At 45.1% G+C, this 26,996-nt stretch overlaps 2 protein-coding genes across 2 annotated transcripts in view; one reads left to right on the plus strand and one right to left on the minus strand.

The window, feature by feature from the left end:
- LOC135557935 (ryanodine receptor 3-like) overlaps positions 1-22,736 on the plus strand; it is a 259,087-nt gene extending 236,351 nt beyond the window's left edge. The window contains exons 95-111 of the mRNA XM_064991658.1: positions 251-1,258; positions 1,386-1,666; positions 2,961-3,004; positions 3,329-3,497; positions 3,994-4,080; positions 5,926-6,111; positions 6,287-6,417; positions 6,681-6,723; positions 7,328-7,455; positions 8,007-8,067; positions 8,341-8,487; positions 14,433-14,567; positions 18,399-18,555; positions 18,971-19,035; positions 19,398-19,498; positions 19,667-19,718; positions 20,521-22,736. Of these exons, the coding sequence (XP_064847730.1) occupies positions 251-1,258; positions 1,386-1,666; positions 2,961-3,004; positions 3,329-3,497; positions 3,994-4,080; positions 5,926-6,111; positions 6,287-6,417; positions 6,681-6,723; positions 7,328-7,455; positions 8,007-8,067; positions 8,341-8,487; positions 14,433-14,567; positions 18,399-18,555; positions 18,971-19,035; positions 19,398-19,498; positions 19,667-19,718; positions 20,521-20,616 (2,891 nt within the window). The 3' untranslated portion in view covers positions 20,617-22,736. The remainder of the gene's footprint in view (positions 1-250; positions 1,259-1,385; positions 1,667-2,960; positions 3,005-3,328; positions 3,498-3,993; positions 4,081-5,925; positions 6,112-6,286; positions 6,418-6,680; positions 6,724-7,327; positions 7,456-8,006; positions 8,068-8,340; positions 8,488-14,432; positions 14,568-18,398; positions 18,556-18,970; positions 19,036-19,397; positions 19,499-19,666; positions 19,719-20,520) is intronic.
- The window catches only part of aven (apoptosis, caspase activation inhibitor), a 55,689-nt gene continuing 51,276 nt past the window's right edge, over positions 22,584-26,996 (minus strand). The window contains exons 4-6 of the mRNA XM_064990502.1: positions 26,176-26,271; positions 24,075-24,378; positions 22,584-23,372 (exon numbers count right to left, since the gene is read on the minus strand). Of these exons, the coding sequence (XP_064846574.1) occupies positions 23,167-23,372; positions 24,075-24,378; positions 26,176-26,271 (606 nt within the window). The 3' untranslated portion in view covers positions 22,584-23,166. The remainder of the gene's footprint in view (positions 23,373-24,074; positions 24,379-26,175; positions 26,272-26,996) is intronic.

Consider the following 26,996-nt stretch of genomic DNA (forward strand, 5'->3'; position numbering starts at 1 on the left):
GTCGTTCTGCCCCTGAACAAGGCAGTTAACCCACTGTTCCTAGGCTCTCATTGAAAACAAGAATTTGTTCTTAACTGACTTGCTTAGTTAAACAAAGATATAAAAGTAAGTAGTTAGGGAGGTAAAGTGCAAACGCAACATGCCATTGATTCATACCAACATGCCATTGATTCATACCAACATGCCATTGATTCATACCAACATGCCATTGATTCATACCAACATGCCATTGATACGTGGTGTCTCCTAGGCAACGTGGTGAATGGAACGATTGGAAAGCAGATGGTGGACACTCTGGTGGAGTCCTCCAGCAACGTAGAGATGATCCTCAAGTTCTTCGACATGTTCCTCAAGATCAAGGACCTGACCACCTCTGACAACTTCAGGGAGTACGACCCCGAGAACAAGGGGGTCATCTCCAAAAAAGATTTCCAGAAGTCCATGGAGAACCAGAAGCAATACACCCAGTCGGAGATTGAGTTCCTCCTCTCCTGCGCCGAGGCCGACGAGAATGACATGTTCAACTACGAGGAGTTTGTGGAGCGGTTCCACGAGCCGGCCAAAGACATCGGCTTCAACATAGCTGTGCTGCTCACTAACCTCTCTGAGCACATGCCTCACGACCCCCGTCTGGCCACCTTCCTGGAACCAGCTGAGAGCGTGCTGAACTACTTCGAGCCGTACCTGGGCCGCATCGAGATCATGGGCGGAGGGAAGCGCATCGAGAGGGTCTACTTTGAGATCAGCGAGTCCAGCCGCACGCAGTGGGAGAAGCCACAGGTCAAAGAGTCCAAGAGACAGTTCATCTTCGACGTGGTCAACGAGGGTGGAGAGAGCGAGAAGATGGAGATGTTTGTGAACTTCTGCGAAGACACCATCTTTGAGATGCAGCTGGCGTCTCAGATCTCGGAGCCAGAAGTGGCGGAACGCCCGGAGGAGGAAGAGGAGGAGGTGCACAACTTGCTAGAAGAGCTGGCTGAGCAAGAGGAGGAGAGAGAGTTGGAGGCTTCCTCGGCTTTCACCATGGTCTGTGTCGCCGCCAAGAAGAAGATCTCCAACTTCCGACAGATGCTGACCTTCAAGACCCTCAAGAAGCAGTACAAGAAGACCAAGAAGCTGAGCATGAAGGAGGTGATCATTGGGTTCTTCTCCTTTTTCTGGATGCTCTTCGCAGGGTTCTTCAAGGGGATCTACAGCCTCATCTTCGGATTCTTCCACCTCATATGGTCATCCATGTTCGGAGGCGGCCTCGTCGAAGGTGGGATCTTTTTATCTTCTATTTTCATTTGATCTCTATGGTTTTATTGTTTTTAGGATAATGTTAATAAGGGTGTTGCAACGTTTTGTTTCAATGGACTTTAAATTATGTTTGATTTGACTTGAAGGAGCCAAGAACATGAAGGTGACAGACATCTTGGGCAACATGCCTGACCCCACCCAGTTCGGTATCCATGGCGACGTGTTGGAGACGGAAAAGGTGGAGGTGGGTGATTCTGTGTCGGGCGGGACAGACCAGGCCATCAAACCGTCGGACAAGGCAGAGCAGGACATCTTGATGGAGATGATTAATCCCACGCCAAAGAAAGGGGAAGGGTTAAAACACGTTGATCCTGGACTGGGAGACGTCTCTGAGACTCCTGAGACCACCGCCACTGTGGAGAAGAAGGTGAGCATTCTGTAGGCCTGTCTCTAAAACAGTAGCTACAGGGAATACATTAAATACAATGGAGATTCTCTATGTACAGTTCTCAGTAAACGCTGGGTTTGTTTCACATGGATGATGTCACTAATAAGTTTCCTCTGTAATATTCTGTTGTCCTTCTCATGAAGAAGCCTGAACCTCTCTAACCTTCTGTTGTCCTTCTCATGTAGAAGCCTGGACCTCTCTAATCTTCTGTTGTCTGTCTCATGTAGAAGCCTGAACCTCTCTAACCTTCTGTTGTCCTTCTCATGTAGAAGCCTGGACCTCTCTAACATTCTGTTGTCCTTCTCATATAGATGCCTGAACCTCTCTAATATTCTGTTGTCCTTCTCATGTAGAAGCCTGGACCTCTCTAACCTTCTGTTGTCCTTCTCATGTAGAAGCCTGAACCTCTCTAATATTCTGTTGTCCTTCTCATGTAGAAGCCTGGACCTCTCTAATATTCTGTTGTCCTTCTCATGTAGATGCCTGAACCTCTCTAATCTTCTGTTGTCCTTCTCATGTAGAAGCCTGGACCTCTCTAACCTTCTGTTGTCTGTCTCGTGTAGAAGCCTGGACCTCTCTAACCTTCTGTTGTCCTTCTCATGTAGAAGCCTGGACCTCTCTAACATTCTGTTGTCCTGCTCATGTAGAAGCCTGAACCTCTCTAATATTCTGTTGTGTTTCTCATGTAGAAGCCTGGACCTCTCTAACCTTCTGTTGTCTGTCTCATGTAGAAGCCTGGACCTCTCTAACATTCTGTTGTCCTTCTCATATAGAAGCCTGGACCTCTCTAACCTTCTGTTGTCCTTCTCATGTAGAAGCCTGAACCTCTCTAACATTCTGTTGTCCTTCTCATATAGAAGCCTGGACCTCTCTAACATTCTGTTGTCTGTCTCATGTAGAAGCCTGGACCTCTCTAACCTTCTGTTGTCCTTCTCGTGTAGAAGCCTGGACATCTCTAATATTCTGTTGTCCTTCTCATGTAGAAGCCTGGACCTCTCTAATCTTCTGTTGTCTGTCTCATGTAGATGACTGAATCTCTCTAACCTTCTGTTGTCCTTCTCATGTAGAATACTGAACCTCTCTAACCTTCTGTTGTCCTTCTCATGTAGAAGCCTGGACCTCTCTAACATTCTGTTGTCCTTCTCATGTAGATGCCTGAACCTCTCTAATTTTCTGTTGTCCTTCTCCTGTAGACGCCTGGACCTCTCTAACCTTCTGTTGTCCTTCTCATGTAGAAGCCTGAACCTCTCCTTCTGTTGTCTGTCTCATGTAGAAAGCTGCTTCTGAACCAATGGAGTTGGAACCAGAGAAAGCAGAGTGAGTGGTCTCCACTATTTATTAATCTCTGTGTGTATGTTTACTTCAGCTATGTAACATGGAGGACATGTTCAAATCTTAATTCAGTCTCTATTAACTATTTAAAGCGTTTAAATAAAAAATCCATTGCTCGGTTTCTCGCATCTTGACAGTTTGTTATCGCAAATAAGAGTCTGATCTTAATTGCTCATTATTTCTTAAAATTGAAATAATGAAATGAAAGGGTGTGTTGTTGTGTTGGAGTTTCAGCTCTCTAACAGATGTCAGAGCTATGTGCTGGTGTCAGATCGATAACAGATCGGCGGTCATCTTGTGTTCTCACAGCACAGAGAAGAAGGAAAAGGAAGACAAGGTCAAGGCGGAGCAGCCTAAAGAGGAAGTGGCTCAGGATAAGCCCATTCCCAAGTCCAGAAACAGCCAATCAAAGGAGGCTCCTACTTCCTTCTTTGCCAGCTTCTTGGCTGGGCTGGAGGTCTACCAGGCCAAGATGCTGGTAATACATCAGACATTGTACTTGTTCAAGATCGACTACAGCTTTGCGTATTGAGTGCAGTAAAGTGTAAATATTGATTATAATCATTATATTGCAGTTGGAGACTGCAAACTAACTGAACTGATTTGTCTCCTAAATAACTGCTTATTATTTGAAGATCAGTCCGTTTGTTTAGTCGGTGATCAGCGACTGATCATAATTGATGCTCTCAAACACAGCCGTTGTTATTCTGCCTGCCACATGCTGTCAATAGTGACCTTCCATTTCATCTTCTTTGCAGTCACGCTCACCTCAGAAGACTGCTATGTCTTATCATGACTGAATGTATTATCATGACTGAATGTATGATCATGACTAAAAGTATGATCATGACTAAAAGTATGATCATGACTAAATGTATCATCATGACTAAATGTATCATCATGACTAAATGTATGATCATGACTGAATGTATCATCATGACTAAATGTCTAACTTTGTGTTCCATGTGTTCCAGAACACGTTGGCTCGGAACTTCTACAACATGCGTTTCCTGGCTCTGTTTGTGGCATTTGCCATCAACTTCATTCTACTGTTCTACAAGGTATTTTGCAGTGATACACATTACAGGGTTTTCTTGCTCTCTCTTCTACAAGATACAAATAATAATCATATTTTATTTACATACGTACACAAAGTATTCATTCCCCTTCTATTTTCCAAATGTTACTTTACAGCATTATTCTAAAATGTATTAAAATATATATGTTACGACGTTCTTCATTTGTCGAAAGAGAGTCGGACTGAAATGCAGCGTGTTGGTTACTCATGTTTTTAATAGACAAATGACGATACATGAAATAACAAAAACAACAAACGGAACGTGAAAAACCTATACAGCCTGTCTGGTGAACACTAACACAGAGACAGGAACAATCACCCACGAAATACAAAGCGAAACCCAGGCTACCTAAATACGGTTCCCAATCAGAGACAACGAGAATCACCTGACTCTGATTGAGAACCGCCTCAGGCAGCCAAACCTATGCAACACACACCCCTAATCAGCCACAATCCCAATAACTAAAAAACCCCACTAAGAATTACAACAAACAATAAACCCATGTCATACCCTGGCCTGACCAACTAATTAACTAAAACACAAAATACTAAGACCAAGGCGTGACAATATATATATTCTCATCAATCTACACACAATACCCCATACTGACATCACAATACCCCATAATGACATCACAATACCCCATAATGACATCACAATACCCCATAATGACGAAGCAAAAACAGATTTTTAGATATTTTTGAAAATGTATTAAGAATGAAAATTCTTAATATGTAAGTATTCAGACCCTTTACTCAGTACTTTGTTGAATCACCTTAGGCAGCGATTGCATCCTCAAGTCTTCTTGGATATGACGCGACAAGCTTGTCACACCTGTATTTGGGGAGTCTTTCCCATTCTTCTCTGCAGAAATTCTCAAGCTCTGTCAGGTTGGATGGGGAGTGTCGCTGTACAAAGAGTTCCATCTTGGTTTCATCAGACCAGAGAATCTTGTTTCTCATGGTCTGAGAGTCTTTCGGTGCCTCCAAGTGGGCTGTCATGTACCCTTTACTGAGGAGTGGCTTCTGTCTGGCCACTATATCATAAAGTCCTGATTGGTGGATTGCTGCGGAGATGGTTGTCCTTCTGGAAGGTTCTCCCATCTCCACATAGGAACTCTAGAGCTCTGTCAGAGTGACCATTGGGTTCTTGGTCACCTGCCTGACCAAGGCCCTTCTACCCCGATTGCTCAATTTGGCCGAGGGGTCAGCTCTAGCAGGAGTCTAGATTCCCCAGATCTGTGCCTTGACACAATCCTGTCTCGAACCTCTACGGACAATTCCTTCGACCTCATGGCTTGGTTCTTGCTCTGACATGCACTGTCAACTGTGGGACCTTATATAGACAGGTGTGTGCCTTTCCAAATGATGTCCAATCAATTTAATTTACCACAGGTGGACTCCAATCATGTTGTAGAAAGATCTCAAGGATGACCAATGGAAACAGGATGCACCTGAGCTCAATTTTGAGTCTCATAGCAAACGGTCTGCCTACTTATGTAAATAAGGTATTTCTGTTTTTTAATTTGCATAAATTTGCAAAATTCTCTTAAACCTGTTTTCACTTTGTCATTATGGGATATTGTGAGTAGATTGATAAGGAAGACATGTATTTAATAAATTTTAGACTAAGGCTGTAGCGTAAAACAAAACGTGAAAAAAGTCAAGGGGTCTGAATACTTTCCAAACTGTACATTCTTATCAAGAACCAGCCTATTGTGTGTCAACTTTGAGACAAGATTGTGAGGTGTGTGTGTTTGCTGGGTTTTTACCATATCTGTCAAAGAAAGAAAAAACACATTTTCTCTGTGGGTCGTTTTCCCCTCAGGTGACTGCTGCTGAGGATGATGAGGATGACTCTTGGACTAGTTCTGATGACGATGATGATGAAGGTGGCGAGGAGTACTTTGTCCTGGAGGAGAGTACAGGCTACATGGCTCCTATTCTGTGTTTCCTGGCTGTGTTCCACACTGCCCTCTCTATCCTCTGTTTGGTTGGCTACTACTTTCTCAAAGTGATTACAATCATTTAATCTATCATTCAGTATGACTGGTGTTTATTACAGTCAACTGTTCACGTCAATCCACAACATCATTATCGTCTTTCTTTCTCTGTCATTCCTCTCTATTCTCTTCTTCCTCCGTGTTTCTCCTCTCACCCCTTCTCTCTGTCATCCATTTCCCTCCCAGGTGCCTCTGGTGGTGTTTAAGAGAGAGAAGGGGATCGCCAGGCTGTTGGAGTTTGAAGGTCTCTACATCACAGAGCAGCCGGCAGACGATGACATCACGGGCCAGTGGGACCGCCTCGTCATCAACACCCCGTGAGTCATACCACTGAGGAAAACTTGACTTGGACTGAAACAGGTGCCGGTACAGTTTATATATTTAGACACAGGAAATCCACAATACTTTTTGAGCTGATCTATAGCTGATCTCGGTTCCGGTAAGCTCCTGCCAAAGTCAAGAAATGTGTACACTAATATTAAGAAAGTCTGTAGAAAATGTCACCAGCTTCATATGAATGTTCCTAATAGAATTGTAGAGACATTGAACTATATCTGTGGTCCTTATTATATTTCTGCAGATCCTTCCCCAATAACTACTGGGACAAGTTTATCAAACGAAAGGTACGAGTACAGCCTTATTCACACAGGGTTCCACACGAATACTCTACACATATAACTACATTGTGTAGTATAGCAATAAAATAAACCCAAATCAATCCCTGTCTCCTCTGTCTATAGGTCATTAATATGTATGGAGACCTGTATGTGTCTGTCTATAGGTCATTAATAAGTATGGAGACCTGTCTCCTCTGTCTATAGGTCATTAATAAGTATGGAGACCTGTATGTGTCTGTCTATAGGTCATTAATAAGTATGGAGACCTGTATGTGTCTGTCTATAGGTCATTAATAAGTATGGAGACCTGTCTCCTCTGTCTATAGGTCATTAATAAGTATGGAGACCTGTATGTGTCTGTCTATAGGTCATTAATATGTATGTAGACCTGTATGTGTCTGTCTATAGGTCATTAATAAGTATGGAGACCTGTATGTGTCTGTCTATAGGTCATTAATAAGTATGGAGACCTGTCTCCTCTGTCTATAGGTCATTAATAAGTATGGAGACCTGTCTCCTCTGTCTATAGATCATTAATAAGTATGGAGACCTGTCTCCTCTGTCTATAGGTCATTAATAAGTATGGAGACCTGTATGTGTCTGTCTATAGGTCATTAATAAGTATGGAGACCTGTATGGAGCTGAGCGGATAGCTGAGCTGTTGGGTCTGGATAAGAGCGCCCTGGACTTCGACCCGACTCAGGAGACCGTGGTGGAGGCAGCTTCTCTTGTATCCTGGTGAGACAATCCACTCTTCTCATATCATCTTAACAAAACTCAAGTCATAGACTGTTCTCTCTGCTACCGCACGGCAAGCGGTACCGGAGCTCCAAGTCTGGGACCAAGAGGCTCCTTTACAGCTTCTACCCCCAAGTCATAATTAATAAAATCACCACAGTACAATTTACATTGACTCCCCCCATCCCATTTGTAAACAGTGAGTATCAGCAGTGTATTATCTAAGCATATTCACTTCACCCCCACCTACAGTGGAGACCATGAAAACATAGACATTAGGAGAAATGTCTTACTCTTAGTTAAATATTAATTGTTAGCCATTAATATCAAATAAATCAGGTAAATATGTAATTTTTCCCTCACATGCACTGGTAATAAACACGTAGCTAATAAACACAGTGAAATACATAGCGTCTCAGTTTAGTTAAGCGCTCGTGAGAAAGTAATCCTCTCATATCAACACAGTAAAATACATGATACTGTATTGTGAATGGGTGGGTAACTTGGTTTAATTCAACGTTGAAAAACATGTGTCTGTTTCCTAATGGCAGGTTGAGCTCTATCGACACCAAGTACCACATCTGGAAAATGGGAGTGGTGCTGACTGATAACGTACGTGTTTACTCCCTCAGTAAAGACCAACTGTCAACCTAGCCCCTCCCCTTTCAGTGTTTGTGGCTGGCAGTAGGGCTCTGGATAGGTGTAAGGAGTATGGTCAAACCACCCTGAGGCCATCAGAAGGCTAGCTGGAGCCATCACCATACTGCTTACACCTATCCAGTCCCTTACGATCTGCAAACACAAAGGGGAAAGGAATTTCAAGTTGATTTTAGACTGATGAAGTGGACGGACTGAGCTTCACATTTCCTTGTTCTGTCATGTCAGTCGTTCCTGTACCTGATCTGGTACGCCACCATGTCCATCCTGGGGCACTATAACAACTTCTTCTTCGCTGCCCATCTGCTGGACATCGCCATGGGCTTCAAGACCCTCCGGACCATCCTGTCCTCCGTCACTCACAACGGAAAACAGGCACGTGGCAATAACACCGCCAGACACTGTCACGAGGCCACACTTATATTTTAATCATGAGACTGTAGATCAGGGGGACATCTCAATGCAGCGTTTTTTCGTCATGAATCTTGTTCTGGAGGCAGCTCTGCAGAGTGGTCACTAGCTGGCACAGCCACAAAGTCATAAAATATGATTTTAAAACCAACCCTTGTGTTGTTATGTGTTAATAACATTTAGACTACATTACCCAGCAGGCTATGCGGGGGGGCAGGTGGTGGAAGAATGCCTTGGATGGCTAAACATGGAGTTTTCTAGCTGAAGTATATCTTCATTAAAAGTAGTTAAACCTACGCCCCAGTTTGTCATTATATAAGGAACAAACATAACAACCCAAACCACCAGAGGTGGGACCAAGTCATTGTTTTACAAGTCACAAGTAAGTCTCAAGTCTTAGCACTCAAGTCCCAAGTCAAGTCCTAAACAAGTCATAATGTACTCTTCACCAAATGTACTACCATTTCATATTTTTAACAAGAGTAATAGTTAGTATATTACATTTACGTAAATCATTAATGCTTTTAAAAATATCCATACATTTATTACTTTCCAAATAAATGTTATATTTCCATGGAAATACATGGGTAGCCATGAGAAAGACCCCCCCCACCCCCCCAATAGTGATCGAGGGTCGATTTGGGGGGCAATCGGGCGATGTAGGCTTGTACACAATCGCTCCACACACACACACAGTGTGGTTACAGTAGGCTAACATAGGTCAATGGCTTTTGGAACAGCAGTAACATCAGGCAGGATTTAGGCTACCAACTGCCTAGCCAGGTGTAGCTCAATCTTGGGTGCAATGATCACGTTCCCGCAGTGACTCACTGTGTGGAGGCTCATTGCTTTAATGTTACGTTGCCTACATGCTACACTAGTAAAGTTATATATTATATAGCTGTCGGCTATATTAGCCACTTCTTACCGTTCTTTGTGCACCTTCAAATGTCAAACAAAGTTGGAAATTGTTGCCCCTATCCTCTGTAATTTTCTTCTCGCATGTCTTGCAAGTTGCAATCCGTTTTTTGTTGATAAAGCGTCTTCTTTATATTCAAAAATGATAATGTATCATCTTTCCAAGGGCTCCATCTGAATTCACCCGTCGATGTTCCTCTGCACTGCCGCGCACAACTGTTTCTCAGCTGGCACAATTTGATTGGCTGCTGTCTGATTCAAACTGTAATCCGTTAAATGAAGAGTTGATGCGCTGCACACTTTGTTTAATAGCATCATTTTTTATATTTGGGCTTGGGGAGGGTTGTGGAGGGTTGTGGAGGCTTGGGGAGGCTTGGGGAGGTTTGGGGAGGGTTGGGGAGGCTTGGGGAGGGTACCAAGTCAGGTCGAGTCAAAAGGCTCTAGTCCAAGTCAAGTCACGAGTCATTGGTGTTAAAGTCAAAGTCAAGTTGCAAGTCATCATATTTGTGACTCGAGTCCAAGTCATGTGACTCGAGTCCACACCTCTGCTAACCACACTGCTAACCCTAATGCCTAACCCTAACCTTAAATCAAAGGCCCAATTCAGCCATTTTTATCTCAATATCAAATAATTTCTAGGTAACAATTAAGTACCTTGCTTTTATTTTTTTCCAATTAAAAGTGTCAAAAAGAAACAAAAATAGCTTTTTTAGCGAAGACCAAATTTCTCAAGGAAGAATTTAGCTAGGACTGTCTGGGAGGAGTGAGGGGCTGATTGGGTGAGCCTAATGGGAGGAATCTGTAACCTGAACATTTATTGGCAGAGATTTGAAACTATTACTTATTAATCTATTAATTTACACCACCTGGTGATGTCGCCAGGCAGGCCAAAACTCCCTCCCACCAAAACAGGCTGACATTTCAGATGGTCTTTTCCAACGGCTCTTACATTAAAATGACATTATAATAAATGTTCCAATTTCACAGTATTATTTAGTGTGGAAATATATACGGTGCATTCAGAAAGTATTCAGACCCCTTCCCTTTTCCCACATTTTGTAAAGTAAAGTACTGAGTAAAGGGTCTGAATGCTTATGTAAATGTGATATTTTTGTGATATTTTTTTTATAGATTTGCAAAAATGTCTACAAACCTGTTTTTGCTCTGTCATTATGGGGTATTTTGTGTAGATTGATGAGATAAAAAAAAAAATCTATATTAGAATAAGGCTGTAACCTAATTAAATGTGGAAAGAGTCAAGGGGTCTGAATATTTTTCGAATGCACTATATAAAACACAGGATATCACGTTTTTGACTGCACTAGGCCTTTAAGACCAAAAAGCTAATTTTTCAAAAAGCTCAATTTTAAACACCTGTCAGCAACGGGTGTGGCTGAAATAGCCGAATACACGGTGTAGCTAGGTGGGACAGCCACATATCTCAGTCATAGTAAGTACATTTTTCCTCAATATAGTAGCTATCAGCAAAGTCTGTGTTAGTTAGGGGGGAAAATCCGTGCTAGTTAGGGGGAAAAGTCTGTGCTAGTTAGGGGGGGAAAGTCTGCTAGTTAGGGGGAAAAGTCTGCTAGTTAGGGGGAAAGTCTGCTAGTTAGGGGGAAAAGTCTGTGCTAGTTAGGGGGAAAAGTCTGTGCTAGTTAGGGGGGAAAAGTCTGTGCTAGTTAGGGGGAAAAGTCTGCTAGTTAGGGGGGAAAAGTCTGTGCTAGTTAGGGGGAAAAGTCTGTGCTAGTTAGGGGGAAAAGTCTGTGCTAGTTAGGGGGAAAAGTCTGTGCTAGTTAGGGGGAAAAGTCTGTGCTAGTTAGGGAGAAAAGTCTGTGCTAGTTAGGGGGAAAAGTCTGCTAGTTAGGGGGGAAAAGTCTGTGCTAGTTAGGGGGAAAAGTCTGTGCTAGTTAGGGGGAAAAGTCTGTGCTAGTTAGGGGGAAAAGTCTGTGCTAGTTAGGGGAAAAGTCTGCTAGTTAGGGGGAAAGTCTGCTAGTTAGGGGGAAAAGTCTGCTAGTTAGGGGGAAAGTCTGTGCTAGTTAGGGGAAAAGTCTGTGCTAGTTAGGGGGAAAAGTCTGTGCTAGTTAGGGAGAAAAGTCTGTGCTAGTTAGGGGGAAAAGTCTGCTAGTTAGGGGGTAAAAGTCTGTGCTAGTTAGGGGGAAAGTCTGCTAGTTAGGGGGAAAGTCTGTGCTAGTTAGGGGAAAAGTCTGTGCTAGTTAGGGGGAAAAGTCTGTGCTAGTTAGGGGGAAAAGTCTGCTAGTTAGGGGGAAAAGTCTGTGCTAGTTAGGGGGAAAGTCTGTGCTAGTTAGGGGGAAAGTCTGCTAGTTAGGGGGAAATGTCTGTGCTAGTTAGGGGGAAAGTCTGTGCTAGTTAGGGGAAAAGTCTGTGCTAGTTAGGGGGAAAAGTCTGTGCTAGTTAGGGGGAAAAGTCTGTGCTAGTTAGGGGGAAAAGTCTGTGCTAGTTAGGGGGAAAAGTCTGTGCTAGTTAGGGGGAAAGTCTGCTAGTTAGGGGGAAATGTCTGTGCTAGTTAGGGGGAAAGTCTGCTAGTTAGGGGAAAAGTCTGTGCTAGTTAGGGGGAAAAGTCTGCTAGTTAGGGGGAAAGTCTGTGCTAGTTAGGGGGAAAAGTCTGCTAGTTAGGGGGAAATGTCTGTGCTAGTTAGGGGGAAAAGTCTGCTAGTTAGGGGGAAAGTCTGCTAGTTAGGGGGAAAAGTCTGCTAGTTAGGGGGAAAGTCTGTGCTAGTTAGGGGGAAAAGTCTGCTAGTTAGGGGGAAAAGTCTGTGCTAGTTAGGGGGAAAGTCTGTGCTAGTTAGGGGGAAAAGTCTGTGCTAGTTAGGGGGGAAAAGTCTGCTAGTTAGGGGAAAAGTCTGCTAGTTAGGGGAAAAGTCTGTGCTAGTTAGGGGAAAAGTCTGTGCTAGTTAGGGGAAAAGTCTGTGCTAGTTAGGGGGGAAAGTCTGCTAGTTAGGGGGAAGAGTCTGCTAGTTAGGGGGAAAGTCTGTGCTAGTTAGGGGGAAAGTCTGTGCTAGTTAGGGGGAAAAGTCTGTGCTAGTTAGGGGGAAAGTCTGCTAGTTAGGGGGAAAAGTCTGTGCTAGTTAGGGGGAAAGTCTGTGCTAGTTAGGGGGAAAAGTCTGTGCTAGTTAGGGGGAAAGTCTGCTAGTTAGGGGGAAAGTCTGTGCTAGTTAGGGGGAAAAGTCTGTGCTAGTTAGGGGGAAAAGTCTGCTAGTTAGGGGAAAAGTCTGTGCTAGTTAGGGGGAAAGTCTGTGCTAGTTAGGGGGAAAAGTCTGTGCTAGTTAGGGGGAAAAGTCTGCTAGTTAGGGGGAAAAGTCTGTGCTAGTTAGGGGGAAAGTCTGCTAGTTAGGGGAAAAGTCTGTGCTAGTTAGGGGGAAAAGTCTGTGCTAGTTAGGGGGAAAGTCTGTGCTAGTTAGGGGAAAAGTCTGCTAGTTAGGGAGAAAAGTCTGTGCTAGTTAGGGAGAAAAGTCTCTGCTAGTTAGGGGGAAAAGTCTGCTAGTTAGGGGGAAAAGTCTGTGCTAGTTAGGGGGAAAAGTCTGTGCTAGTTAGGGGGAAAAGTCTGCTAGTTAGGGGGAAAAGTCTGTGCTAGTTAGGGGGGGAAAGTCTGCTAGTTAGGGGAAGAGTCTGCTAGTTAGGGGGAAAGTCTGTGCTAGTTAGGGGAGAAAGTCTGTGCTAGTTAGGGGGAAAAGTCTGTGCTAGTTAGGGGGAAAGTCTGCTAGTTAGGGGGAAAAGTCTGTGCTAGTTAGGGGGAAAGTCTGTGCTAGTTAGGGGAAAAGTCTGTGCTAGTTAGGGGGAAAGTCTGCTAGTTAGGGGGAAAGTCTGTGCTAGTTAGGGGGAAAAGTCTGTGCTAGTTAGGGGAAAAGTCTGCTAGTTAGGGGGAAAAGTCTGTGCTAGTTAGGGGGAAAGTCTGCTAGTTAGGGGGAAAAGTCTGTGCTAGTTAGGGGGAAAAGTCTGTGCTAGTTAGGGGGGGAAAGTCTGTGCTAGTTAGGGGGAAAAGTCTGCTAGTTAGGGAGAAAAGTCTGTGCTAGTTAGGGAGAAAAGTCTCTGCTAGTTAGGGGGAAAAGTCTGCTAGTTAGGGGGAAAAGTCTGTGCTAGTTAGGGGGAAAAGTCTGTGCTAGTTAGGGGTGGAAAGTCTGTGCTAGTTAGGGGGAAAAGTCTGTGCTAGTTAGGGAGAAAAGTCTGTGCTAGTTAGGGGGAAAGTCTGTGCTAGTTAGGGGGAAAGTCTGTGCTAGTTAGGGGGAAAAGTCTGTGCTAGTTAGGGGGAAAGTCTGTGCTAGTTAGGGGGAAAGTCTGCTAGTTAGGGGGGAAAGTCTGCTAGTTAGGGGGGGAAAGTCTGCTAGTTAGGGGGGGAAAGTCTGCTAGTTAGGGGGAAAAGTCTGTGCTAGTTAGGGGGAAAGTCTGTGCTAGTGTTAGTTCTCAAAAGGCTTTTGTTTTATATTTTGGGGGAGCGCGGATTATTTAAGACTCTTTGAAGAGGTATTTTTGTAAAATGGACAGGAACTCTGCTGTTCTAGCTTCAGGGGGAAGCTGTTTCTACCATTAGGGTGCCAGGACAGAGAGGAGCTTGGGCTGAGGGGGAGCTGCCCTCCCATAGGGGTGGAAGGGCCCAGAGACCAGAGGTGGCAGAATGGAGTGTTCGGGTTGGGGTGTAGGATTTGAGCATAGCCTGAAGTCAGGGAGGGGCAGTTCCTCTCGCTGCTCTGTAGGCAGATACCATGGTCTGTAGTGGATGGGAGCTTCGACTGGAAACCAGTTGAGTGCGTGGAGGAGCGGGGTTGTTATCCTCTCTCAAGTCAAGTGAAGTCATGTTTATTTAAAGTGCATTTGACACAGGTCTCAACACACTTTACCTTTCTGCATGTTGAGAATTCTGTGAATATTAATTTCCTCTCTCCAGTTGGCGCTAACTGTCTGTTGGCAGTGTATCTGAACACCGTGGTGGCCTTCAACGTCATCACTAATAATGACCCCCATCTCTCTCTCTACAGTTGGTGCTGACTGTAGGTCTGTTGGCGGTGGTGGTGTATCTGTACACTGTAGTGGCCTTCAACTTCTTCAGAAAGTTCTACAACAAGAGCGAGGACGAGGACGCACCTGACATGAAGTGTGACGACATGATGACTGTAAGTCTACACACACACACACACACACCACTACTCACTGCTAAAGGATGACTCAACACAGTAGTATTGATACTGTGTCATAGCACGTATAAATGAGTCATGCACATCCTTCACGCGATAAATTCTTAAGATAACCCACTAATAGATGGCTTGGTTAGAGTTCATTCCACGACTCACAGAACATGTTTTAGGAAGGGATCCAAGAAGGTTGTCAACACTGCTGCATATCCTTCACACAGCGTTGAAGACACCTCATCACTTCACACTAGTGTAGATCTGTTGAACGAGGAGTTTAAAATCCTCCCCCTCTATCCTTTACTACTTACTGTTGAAAGATTGAGTTTTAAAACCCCTCCTCCTCCCCAGTGCTATCTGATCGAGAGGTCGACCGATTATGATTTTTCAACGCCGACCAAAAAAGCCGATACCGATTAATCGGACGATTTTTATTTATTTGTAATAATGACAATTACAACAATACTGAATGAACACTTATTTTAACTTAATATAATACGTCAATAAAAATCAATTGAGCCTCAAATAAATAATGAAACATGTTCAATTTGGTTTAAATAATGCAAAAACACAGTGTTGGCGAAGTAAAAGTGCAATATGTGCCATGTAAAAAAGCTAACGTTTGAGTTCCTTGCTCAGAACATGAGAACATATGAAAGCTGGTGGTTCCTTTTAACACGAGTCTTCAATATTCCCAGGTAAGAAGTTTTTGGTTGTAGTTATTATAGGACTATTTCCCTCTATACATTTGTATTTCATATACCTTTTACTATTGGATGGTTTTATAGGCACTTTAGTATTGCCAGTGTAACAGTATAGCTTCCGTCCCTCTCCTCGCCCCTACCTGGGCTCGAACCAGGAACACATCGACAACAGCCACACTCGAAGCAGCGTTACCCATGCAGAGCAAGGGGAACAACTACTCCAAGTCTCAGAGCGAGTGACGCTTGAAACGCTATTAGCGCGCACCCCGCTAACTAGCTAGCCATTTCACATCAGTTACACCAGCCATTAGGCTGAGAGGCTTGAAGTCATAAACAGCGCTGTGCTTGCGAAGATCTGCTGGCAAAACGCACGAAAGAGCTGCTCCTCCTCAGTGCTATCTGTTCCACCTGTATATCCTCCTCACTGCTATCTGTTCCTCTGTTCCACCTGTATATCCTCCTCAGTGCTATCTGTTCCACCTGTATATCCTCCTCAGTGCTATCTGTTCCTCTGTTCCACCTGTATATCCTCCTCAGTGCTATCTGTTCCACCTGTATATCCTCCTCACTGCTATCTGTTCCACCTGTATATCCTCCTCAGTGCTATCTGTTCCACCTGTATATCCTCCTCACTGCTATCTGTTCCACCTGTATATCCTCCTCAGTGCTATCTGTTCCACCTGTATATCCTCCTCACTGCTATCTGTTCCACCTGTATATCCTCCTCAGTGCTATCTGTTCCACCTGTATATCCTCCTCACTGCTATCTGTTCCACCTGTATATCCTCCTCACTGCTATCTGTTCCACCTGTATATCCTCCTCACTGCTATCTGTTCCTCTGTTCCACCTGTATATCCTCCTCAGTGCTATCTGTTCCACCTGTATATCCTCCTCAGTGCTATCTGTTCCTCTGTTCCACCTGTATATCCTCCTCAGTGCTATCTGTTCCACCTGTATATCCTCCTCAATGCTATCTGTTCCTCTGTTCCACCTGTATATCCTCCTCAGTGCTATCTGTTCCACCTGTATATCCTCCTCAGTGCTATCTGTTCCACCTGTATATCCTCCTCAGTGCTATCTGTTCCTCTGTTCCACCTGTATATCCTCCTCAGTGCTATCTGTTCCACCTGTATATCCTCCTCACTGCTATCTGTTCCACCTGTATATCCTCCTCACTGCTATCTGTTCCACCTGTATATCCTCCTCAGTGCTATCTGTTCCACCTGTATATCCTCCTCACTGCTATCTGTTCCACCTGTATATCCTCCTCAGTGCTATCTGTTCCACCTGTATATCCTCCTCACTGCTATCTGTTCCACCTGTATATCCTCCTCACTGCTATCTGTTCCACCTGTATATCCTCCTCAATGCTATCTGTTCCACCTGTATATCCTCCTCGGTGCTATCTGTTCCACCTGTATATCCTCCTCAATGCTATCTGTTCCACCTGTATATCCTCCTCACTGCTATCTGTTCCACCTGTATATCCTCCTCAGTGCTATCTGTTCCACCTGTATATCCTCCTCAATGCTATCTGTTCCACCTGTATATCCTCCTCAGTGCTATCTGTTCCACCTGTATATCCTCCTCAATGCTATCTGTTCCACCTGTATATCCTCCTCACTGCTATCTGTTCCACCTGTATATCCTCCTCACTGCTATCTGTTCCACCTGTATATCCTCCTCAATGCTATCTGTTCCACCTGTATATCCTCCTCGGTGCTATCTGTTCCACCTGTATATCCTCCTCAATGCTATCTGTTCCACCTGTATATCCTCCTCACTGCTATCTGTTCCACCTGTATATCCTCCTCAATGCTATCTGTTCCACCTGTATATCCTCCTCAATGCTATCTGTTCCACCTGTATATCCTCCTCGGTGCTATCTGTTCCACCTGTATATCCTCCTCAATGCTATCTGTTCCACCTGTATATCCTCCTCACTGCTATCTGTTCCACCTGTATATCCTCCTCAGTGCTATCTGTTCCACCTGTATATCCTCCTCACTGCTATCTGTTCCACCTGTATATCCTCCTCAGTGCTATCTGTTCCACCTGTATATCCTCCTCAGTGCTATCTGTTCCACCTGTATATCCTCCTCAGTGCTATCTGTTCCACCTGTATATCCTCCTCACTGCTATCTGTTCCACCTGTATATCCTCCTCAGTGCTATCTGTTCCACCTGTATATCCTCCTCACTGCTATCTGTTCCACCTGTATATCCTCCTCACTGCTATCTGTTCCACCTGTATATCCTCCTCAGTGCTATCTGTTCCACCTGTATATCCTCCTCGGTGCTATCTGTTCCACCTGTATATCCTGCTCAGTGCTATCTGTTCCACCTGTATGTCCTCCTCAGTGCTATCTGTTCCACCTGTATATCCTCCTGTATATCCTCCTCAGTGCTATCTGTTCCACCTGTATATCCTCCTCACTGCTATCTGTTCCACCTGTATGTCCTCCTCAGTGCTATCTGTTCCACCTGTATATCCTCCTGTATATCCTCCTCAGTGCTATCTGTTCCACCTGTATATCCTCCTCACTGCTATCTGTTCCACCTGTATATCCTCCTCACTGCTATCTGTTCCACCTGTATATCCTGCTCAGTGCTATCTGTTCCACCTGTATATCCTCCTCAGTGCTATCTGTTCCACCTGTATATCCTCCTCAATGCTATCTGTTCCTCTGTTCCACCTGTATATCCTCCTCAGTGCTATCTGTTCCACCTGTATATCCTCCTCAATGCTATCTGTTCCACCTGTATATCCTCCTCAATGCTATCTGTTCCTCTGTTCCACCTGTATATCCTCCTCAATGCTATCTGTTCCACCTGTATATCCTCCTCAATGCTATCTGTTCCTCTGTTCCACCTGTATATCCTCCTCAATGCTATCTGTTCCTCTGTTCCACCTGTATATCCTCCTCAGTGCTATCTGTTCCAGCTGTATATCCTCCTCACTGCTATCTGTTCCACCTGTATATCCTCCTCACTGCTATCTGTTTCTCCTGTATATCCTCCTCACTGCTATCTGTTCCACCTGTATATCCTCCTCACTGCTATCTGTTCCACCTGTATATCCTGCTCTGTTCCACCTGTATATCCTCCTCAGTGCTATCTGTTCCACCTGTACGCGGGGGTGAGGGCCGGCGGTGGTATCGGTGATGAGCTCGAGGACCCGGCCGGAGACCCCTACGAGCTGTGGCGTATCCTCTTCGACATCACCTTCTTCTTCTTCGTCATCGTCATCCTCCTGGCCATCATTCAGGGTACGTTGCTACCAGGGCTGTGGTTATTTCCAGTCAATTCAGGAAGTACTCTAACAATAGGTGGCATTTTGAATTGGAATTACAATGTTTTACCTATCTGAATTGATTGGAATTGAAATGGAATTGACCCCAACTTTGGTATGTTACTACGGAACTTTGATACTGTATCACATTCATTTTCTTGAAGTTCTTGATGTTTTTACACACAATTCAGCTTTTAGCTGCCACGGAAACACTAGAATAAAAAAAAAAAAAATTCATCTAAATACCAGGCTCTTTGGGGTGAGGTCTAGGATCATGTAATCTTCCCTGGTGTGATCCTAACGATACGTATGGCCCCCGGTGTTCAGAACAACAGCTGAGAGGACTCTACCGTGTTTAAGAAGTTAAAATGCTGTCTTGTTCAATATTCCAGGTTTGATTATTGATGCGTTTGGGGAACTGAGAGACCAGCAGGAGCAGGTGAAGGAGGATATGGAGGTAAGAGTTCACCTGGTCTCACCTAGAACATTTTCTGGGCTCCCAAGTGGCGCACTCGTCTACGGCACTGTATCTCAGTGCTAGAGGCGTCACTACAGAACCTGGTTCGATCCCGGGCTGTCTCACAACTGGCCGTGATCGGGAGTCCCATAGGGCGGCGCACAATTGTCCCAGCGTCGTCCGGGTTAGGGGAGGGTTTGGCCGTAATTGTAAATAAGATTTTGTTCTAAAATTACTTGCCTAGTTAAATAAAGTTTAAATAAAAATAAAACAATGTTAGGAACAAGCATCTTCTTGAATAAATGCAATATGTTAGGGGAGTGTATCTGATTGGGTAAACACATTCTATCGTCTTACTGTAGACTAAATGCTTCATCTGTGGAATTGGAAACGACTACTTTGACACGACACCCCACGGCTTTGAGACCCACACCTTACAAGAACACAACCTGGCCAACTACCTGTGAGTACATACTGACTGACACGAGGATGTTGTTCAAGCACATACGACCAGAGATGCTCCATTAAAGGCTCTCGTTTGAATTGAATTAGATGTACTCAGGCTTTCATCCAGAGCATCACTGGTACAGTTGAGTTAATATTTGGCCACACTGCTTTTCTTCCTGTGCAGCTTCTTCCTGATGTACCTCATCAACAAGGACGAGACTGAACACACTGGTCAGGTGGGTACAACAACGCGTCTCTTTGTCATATGAACACACGTCTCAGGTCTAAATAGCACTAGAATAGAACTATGGAGTGGTTTCAGTGCCAACAGAAATTGTATTTAATATCTAACAATTTGTAATGCACACATTGAATTCATAAATTGTTGTATTTCATGATTTTAAAAACTGAATTGAATGAATAAATCGCATACATTTTTGAAATTCAATTTGGTAGATGCTGCATTAATTTGAGGTTTATCAAAGTTTCATATATTCAACTTCTTAGACCCATTGGGCAGAGACGTCAATTTAACATCTATTCCACATTGGTTCAACGTCTAGACATGTCCATGTTTGATAGAGTCTAAGCTTTCAGGAATGGGATATAGCCATAATAGCTTATAACGGTTTAAACGCTAGAGACCAATTCATAGGAAGAGAATAAATGCCACTTTGGCTTTGGAAACTAGCAAAAGCTTCTGTTTTTCCAAAGCGGTTGAGTCTCTGTTCTTTCCTACCTTGCAAAGTACCAGGATGTTGTCTCTGGTTTTGAATCCAAATTTTAAAACTGAATCTGAATGCATCCAAGAAGTTGAATATATGAAAGTTTGTAAACTTGATACACAGAAAATGCAAATCGCTCCCTAAACCGCCAACAATGCCACGCATTTTGAATGTCATGTGAATTTCAAAATGGTAATATTGACTTTAACACACAACACAATTTGATTTAATGTAAAATGACCTTTTCTAGTTGAAACACCTTTTCACTCCTAAAACCATTTTAACTACTGTGTATTTCCCTGTCATTCAACAGGAGTCGTATGTGTGGAAGATGTATCAGGAGAGATGCTGGGACTTCTTCCCTGCTGGGGACTGTTTCAGGAAGCAGTATGAGGACCTGCTTGGGTAGAGAGGACATCTAACACTACCCAGCTACTCTCCAACCCTACCTTGATAGAGAGAACACCTAAAACTACATTAGCTAGCTACCCTACCTGTGTAGAGAGGACACTTCCCATTTACCGTAAAGCACTGTCTGTATTTGAGAGACAAGTCTACTCACAAACCCTACATCCTATCTGAGGCAGCCTTCTTCCATCACTTCAACAACATTTAATGGATAGAGGACACCAGAACACTACCCTACAACACTATCTGGGTAGAGAGGACACCAGAACACTACCCTACAACACTATCTGGGTAGAGAGGACACCAGAACACTACCCTACAACACTATCTGGGTAGAGAGGACACCAGAACACTACCCTACAACACTATCTGGGTAGAGAGGACACCAGAACACTACCCTACAACACTATCTGGGTAGAGAGGACACCAGAACACTACCCTACAACACTATCTGGGTAGAGAGGACACCAGAACACTACCCTACAACACTATCTGGGTAGAGAGGACACCAGAACACTACCCTACAACACTATCTGGGTAGAGGACACCAGAACACTACCCTACAACACTATCTGGGTAGAGAGGACACCAGAACACTACCCTACAACACTATCTGGGTAGAGAGGACACCAGAACACTACCCTACAACACTATCTGGGTAGAGGACACCAGAACACCATCCAGCTACCCTACAACACTGTCTGGGTAGAGAGGACACCAGAACACCATCCAGCTACCCTACAACACTATCTGGGTAGAGGACACCAGAACACTACCCTACAACACTATCTGGGTAGAGAGGACACCAGAACACTACCCTACAACACTATCTGGGTAGAGAGGACACCAGAACACTACCCTACAACACTATCTGGGTAGAGAGGACACCAGAACACTACCCTACAACACTATCTGGGTAGAGAGGACACCAGAACACCACCCAGCTACCCTACAACACTATCTGGGTAGAGGACACCAGAACACCACCCTACAACACTATCTGGGTAGAGAGGACACCACACCACCACCCAGCTACCCTACAACACTATCTGGGTAGAGGACACCAGAACACCACCCTACAACACTATCTGGGTAGAGAGGACACCACACCACCACCCAGCTACCCTACAACACTATCTGGTAAAGACTAACTCACTTGAACCTTTAATGGAACATGACATCTAGCTCCACTTAGCTCTTCTGCTGCCATTGTATCCATCATACAGTATCACCTAATGAACTGGCCAGCCACTACTGAGGAGAGACCGAGGTTGATGAAGACGATGACTGGACTTGGTGTTTGAATTTTCATTGTGAAGATGGGTCACGTCAACACCTTGTTTGCTCTTTGAACGCAAATGGTTATATTCATTTGATTTGTTATGATGACACGTTACCCCTTTCACTTGCTTACCCCCCAAAACTGTGGCACAATGTGTGTTGTGTGGTAGAGTGGAGACATTGATATATGTAGGGTTACAGCTTGAGGAGTGATTGAATGTAACAAGCCATGAGATTAATACCCAAGATATTAACCAAAACACAAGATATTACCTGAGAACCAAAACGCTACAATGTGAATTGTGGTGGTGATAATAATGAAACTTGACTAGAAATTAAATTAGACCTAATTCTACCTTTTATTGAACTTGGTTCTGAATCTAATTAGCTTGGTGATGAGATGAGGAATTTAAAAAAGGGGTCCCTCAAGGGTCAGTCTTGAGCCCATTATAGGTGTTTATAAAGTGCCAATGTGCCTTAAAATGAGAACTTGACACCCTTCGTGCTCTAGGTTGTGGATTAGAATTACCTAGCTACAGTAGGGATAGCTTTTTAGAAGAAAAAATATATATCTAGATACCCATTGTGTAATTGTTGCTCAGTTTGGATTTGTTCCCAAACTACAGTGTCCCTTGTCTGCCTGTACACCTTTCTTTCCATAGTAGAAATTACACGCTGAGGAAAAAACATAATTCAGAATTTATTGAACAGTGAACTGCTATTGTATGGCCATTTATATGTAGTAGCTTTGGGAAACCTGCATTTCTTTTTGAGAAGGAAAGAAGGGGGGGGATGGAAATGAATAAATTAACCAATGCAATAAACCATGTCTGTATTCCATGGGCTGTCAACTAACTCACAACATCAATCCAATTACAGAAACCTTTCCGAGGGGAAAATGTATCTGTCTGTGTGTGAGCCTCTTGCCGTGTCTGACAAGGAATAGGAAGTCCGGTACAGCTCACAGAGCTCTGCTGCGACAACCATCCAAGGTCGTCGGTAGGATGGAGAACACATGGGACATGATGTGAATCAGTCAAATGGGAGGGAAAGAACTCCCAACAATGCCTTCATACAAAGTTGGATCTTATGAAATGTATATTAATGAATCTGCTGTTATATAAGCAGTGCTCCATGTCTTGACTGTGATGGATTAGAATATGATGTAAGACTGTTAGGGGCTTGAGGGATGTACTCGTTATCATGTGATAAGGGATGAGGGGGACTGGACGGTCCTTCTCCTAGGTCAGGCAGGGTTAGAGTTCAGGGGTCAGGAGATCATGCTGTCCAGCCAGTCTTCCAGGTCCTCCTCTGTCACCACCTCCTTTGCTACCGCTGCCTTGGGAGGTACAGCCACCTCCTCCTTCTGAATCTCCTCCTTGGCCTGCTGTGTCTCCTGCTTCTTAAGCTCCTCCTCTGGAACAAGCTCCTCCCACTCCTCCTCCGGAACAAGCTCCTCCCTCTCCTCTAATGCTGCTGAAAAAAGAAACCACAGAAAGTTGCACTCTCCCTAGTACTCACACAGATATAGAGGACGAACCAACAATTTTCCATATTGTTTCTCTGTATGTTGCTAGCAAATTATCAAGGCCTTTATTTAGGTTACTGTTAAGTGATCTAATCAAATCATCAAATCAAATGTACTTATAAAGCCCTTCTTACATCAGCTGATATATCAAAGTGCTGTACAGAAACCCAGCCTAAAACCCCAAACAGCAAGCAATGCAGGTGTAGAAGCACGGTGGCTAGGAAAAACTCCCTAGAAAGGCCAGAACCTAGGAAGAAACCTAGAGAAGAACCAGGCTATGAGGGGTGGCCAGTCCTCTTCTGGCTGTGCCGGGTGGAGATTATAACAGAACATGGCCAAGATGTTCAAATGTTCATAGATGACCAGCATGGTCAGATAATAGTAATCATAGTGGTTGTAGAGGGTGCAACAGGTCAGCACCTCAGGAGTAAATGTCAGTGGGCTTTTCATAGCCGATCATTAAGAGCATCTCTACCACTCCTGCTGTCTCTAGAGAGTTGAAAACAGCAGGTCTGGGACAGGTAGCAAGCACATCCTGGGTGATGGGTTGTTGTGGCAACAAGTTATTTCTTCCACACTGAATAGTCTGCAACCGTGTATAATCTAATTACAAGATTGCAGAACAGAACAAAAATCTTATGGGTACTCACATTTATTTGGAACCTCAACAAGCCTGCCAGTTTGGGACAGTGAAGGTTCCGAGTCTGAGCTCTGTAGACTGAGCAGCTGGTCCAAGTCCTCATCCATGTCATCCACCACAGGGGTCTTGGCAGCTGAGGAGCCCAGAGGAACAGCACCTGGGGCTGTGCTCACAGCACAGGAAACACCCAGGCTTGGGCTAAGGCCTTTCTGAGCTGCTGGGACTCCTGGGACAGGAGACTTAAACAGACCCAGCGCTACAGAGTTCTGTTTGGGTGCCATGGTCATAGTGGGTAGCTCCACCGGAGAGGTCACCTGATATATAACAACAGGATTAGATAATACATCTGGATTCAACCCAAATACACTTGGTGACTGACCATTACATTACCAATACTTAGACAATGACTTTCTGGGAACGCTCTGAAAACAGAAAGGATTCAACAGGTTTCCATGGTAATATTACAACACTTCTGGATACTCTAGTCTCGACGCCTAAAGAGGTGTAGACGCCCAACACCAAACCCAATGGAGCAAAAAGGTTCTGCATCAGGAAGAGTTCAGTCTCTGGTGGAGAGGCATCAGAACCTACCTGGACTAGTTCAGTCTGGTGGAGAGGTATCAGAACCTACCTGGACTAGTTCAGTCTCTGGTGGATAGGCATCAGAACCTACCTGGACTAGTTCAGTCTCTGGTGGAGAGGCATCAGAACCTACCTGGACTAGTTCAGCCTCCAGGTTCAGTCTCTGGTGGAGAGGCATCAGTACCTACCCGGACTAGTTCAGTCTCTGGTGGAGAGGCATCAGAACCTACCTGGACTAGTTCAGTCTCTGGTGGAGAGGCATCAGAACCTACCTGGACTAGTTCAGTCTGTGGTGGATAGGCATCAGAACCTACCTGGACTAGTTCAGTCTCTGGTGGAGAGGCATCAGTACCTACCTGGACTAGTTCAGTCTCTGGTGGAGAGGCATCAGAACCTACCTGGACTAGTTCAGTCTCTGGTGGAGAGGCATCAGAACCTACCTGGACTAGTTCAGTCTGTGGTGGAGAGGCATCAGAACCTACCTGGACTAGTTCAGTCTGTGGTGGAGAGGCATCAGTACCTACCTGGACTAGTTCAGCCTCCAGGTTCAGTCTCTGGTGGAGAGGCATCAGTACCTACCTGGACTAGTTCAGTCTCTGGTGGAGAGGCATCAGAACCTACCTGGACTAGTTCAGTCTCTGGTGGAGAGGCATCAGAACCTACCTGGACTAGTTCAGTCTGTGGTGGAGAGGCATCAGTACCTACCTGGACTAGTTCAGTCTGTGGTGGAGAGGCATCAGAACCTACCTGGACTAGTTCAGTCTCTGGTGGAGAGGCATCAGAACCTACCTGGACTAGTTCAGTCTCTGGTGGAGAGGCATCAGTACCTACCTGGACTAGTTCAGTCTGTGGTGGAGAGGCATCAGAACCTACCTGGACTAGTTCAGTCTGTGGTGGAGAGGCATCAGAACCTACCTGGACTAGTTCAGTTTGTGGTGGAGAGGCATCAGAACCTACCTGGACTAGTTCAGTCTGTGGTGGAGAGGCATCAGAACCTACCTGGACTAGTTCAGTCTGTGGTGGAGAGGCATCAGTACCTACCTGGACTAGTTCAGTCTGTGGTGAAGAGGCATCAGAACCTACCTGGACTAGTTCAGCCTGTAGTGGAGAGGCATCAGAACCTACCTGGACTAGTTCAGTCTGTGGTGGAGAGGCATCAGTACCTACCTGGACTAGTTCAGTCTGTGGTGGAGAGGCATCAGTACCTACCTGGACTAGTTCAGCCTCCAGGTTCAGTCTGTGGTGGAGAGGCATCAGAACCTACCTGGACTAGTTCAGTCTCTGGTGGAGAGGCATCAGAACCTACCTGGACTAGTTCAGTCTGTGGTGGAGAGGCATCAGTACCTACCTGGACTAGTTCAGTCTGTGGTGGAGAGGCATCAGAACCTACCTGGACTAGTTCAGTCTGTGGTGGAGAGGCATCAGTACCTACCTGGACTAGTTCAGCCTCCAGGTTCAGTCTCTGGTGGAGAGGCATCAGAACCTACCTGGACTAGTTCAGTCTGTGGTGGAGAGGCATCAGAACATACCTGGACTAGTTCAGCCTCCAGGTTCAGTCTCTGGTGGAGATGCAGATCTTGTAGAGACTGGGCCAGGGCTGGGAGGTCCACAAACACTGCTGAAAACTAGATGTGGGGAGAGGGAAGGAGAGGGGTGGAAGGAGGAGGGGAAGGGGTAGAAGGAGGAGGGAAAGGGGTAGAAGGAGGAGGGAAAGAGGTAGAAGGAGGAGGGGAAGAGGTAGAAGGAGGAGGGGAAGAGGTAGAAGGAGGAGGGTTAGGGGTAGAAGGAGGAGGGAAAGAGGTAGAAGGAGGAGGGTTAGGGGTAGAAAGAGGAGGGAAGAGGTAGAAGGAGGGGGAAGGGGTAGAAGGAGTAGGGGAAGGGGTAGAAGGAGGAGGGGAAGGGGTAGAAGGAGGAGGGGAAGGGGTAGAAGGAGGAGGGAAGAGGTAGGAGGAGGGAAGAGGTAGAAGGAGGGGGGAAGGGGTAGAAGGAGTAGGGGAAGGGGTAGAAGGAGGAGGGAAGAGGTAGAAGGAGGGGGAAGGGGTAGAAGGAGGAGGGGAAAGGGTAGAAGGAGGAGGGAAGAGGTAGGAGGAGGGAAGAGGTAGAAGGAGGGGGGAAGGGGTAGAAGGAGTAGGGGAAGGGGTAGAAGGAGGAGGGAAGAGGTAGAAGGAGGGGGGAAGGGGTAGAAGGAGGAGGGGAAGGGGTAGAAGGAGGAGGGAAGAGGTAGGAGGAGGGAAGAGGTAGGAGGAGGGAAGAGGTAGAAGGAGGGGGGAAGGGGTAGAAGGAGTAGGGGAAGGGGTAGAAGGAATAGGGGAAGGGGTAGAAGGAGTAGGGAAGAGGTTGAAGGAGGAGG

Source organism: Oncorhynchus masou, chromosome 16 (genome assembly GCF_036934945.1).
Source record: "Oncorhynchus masou masou isolate Uvic2021 chromosome 16, UVic_Omas_1.1, whole genome shotgun sequence".
NCBI lineage: Eukaryota > Metazoa > Chordata > Actinopteri > Salmoniformes > Salmonidae > Oncorhynchus > Oncorhynchus masou.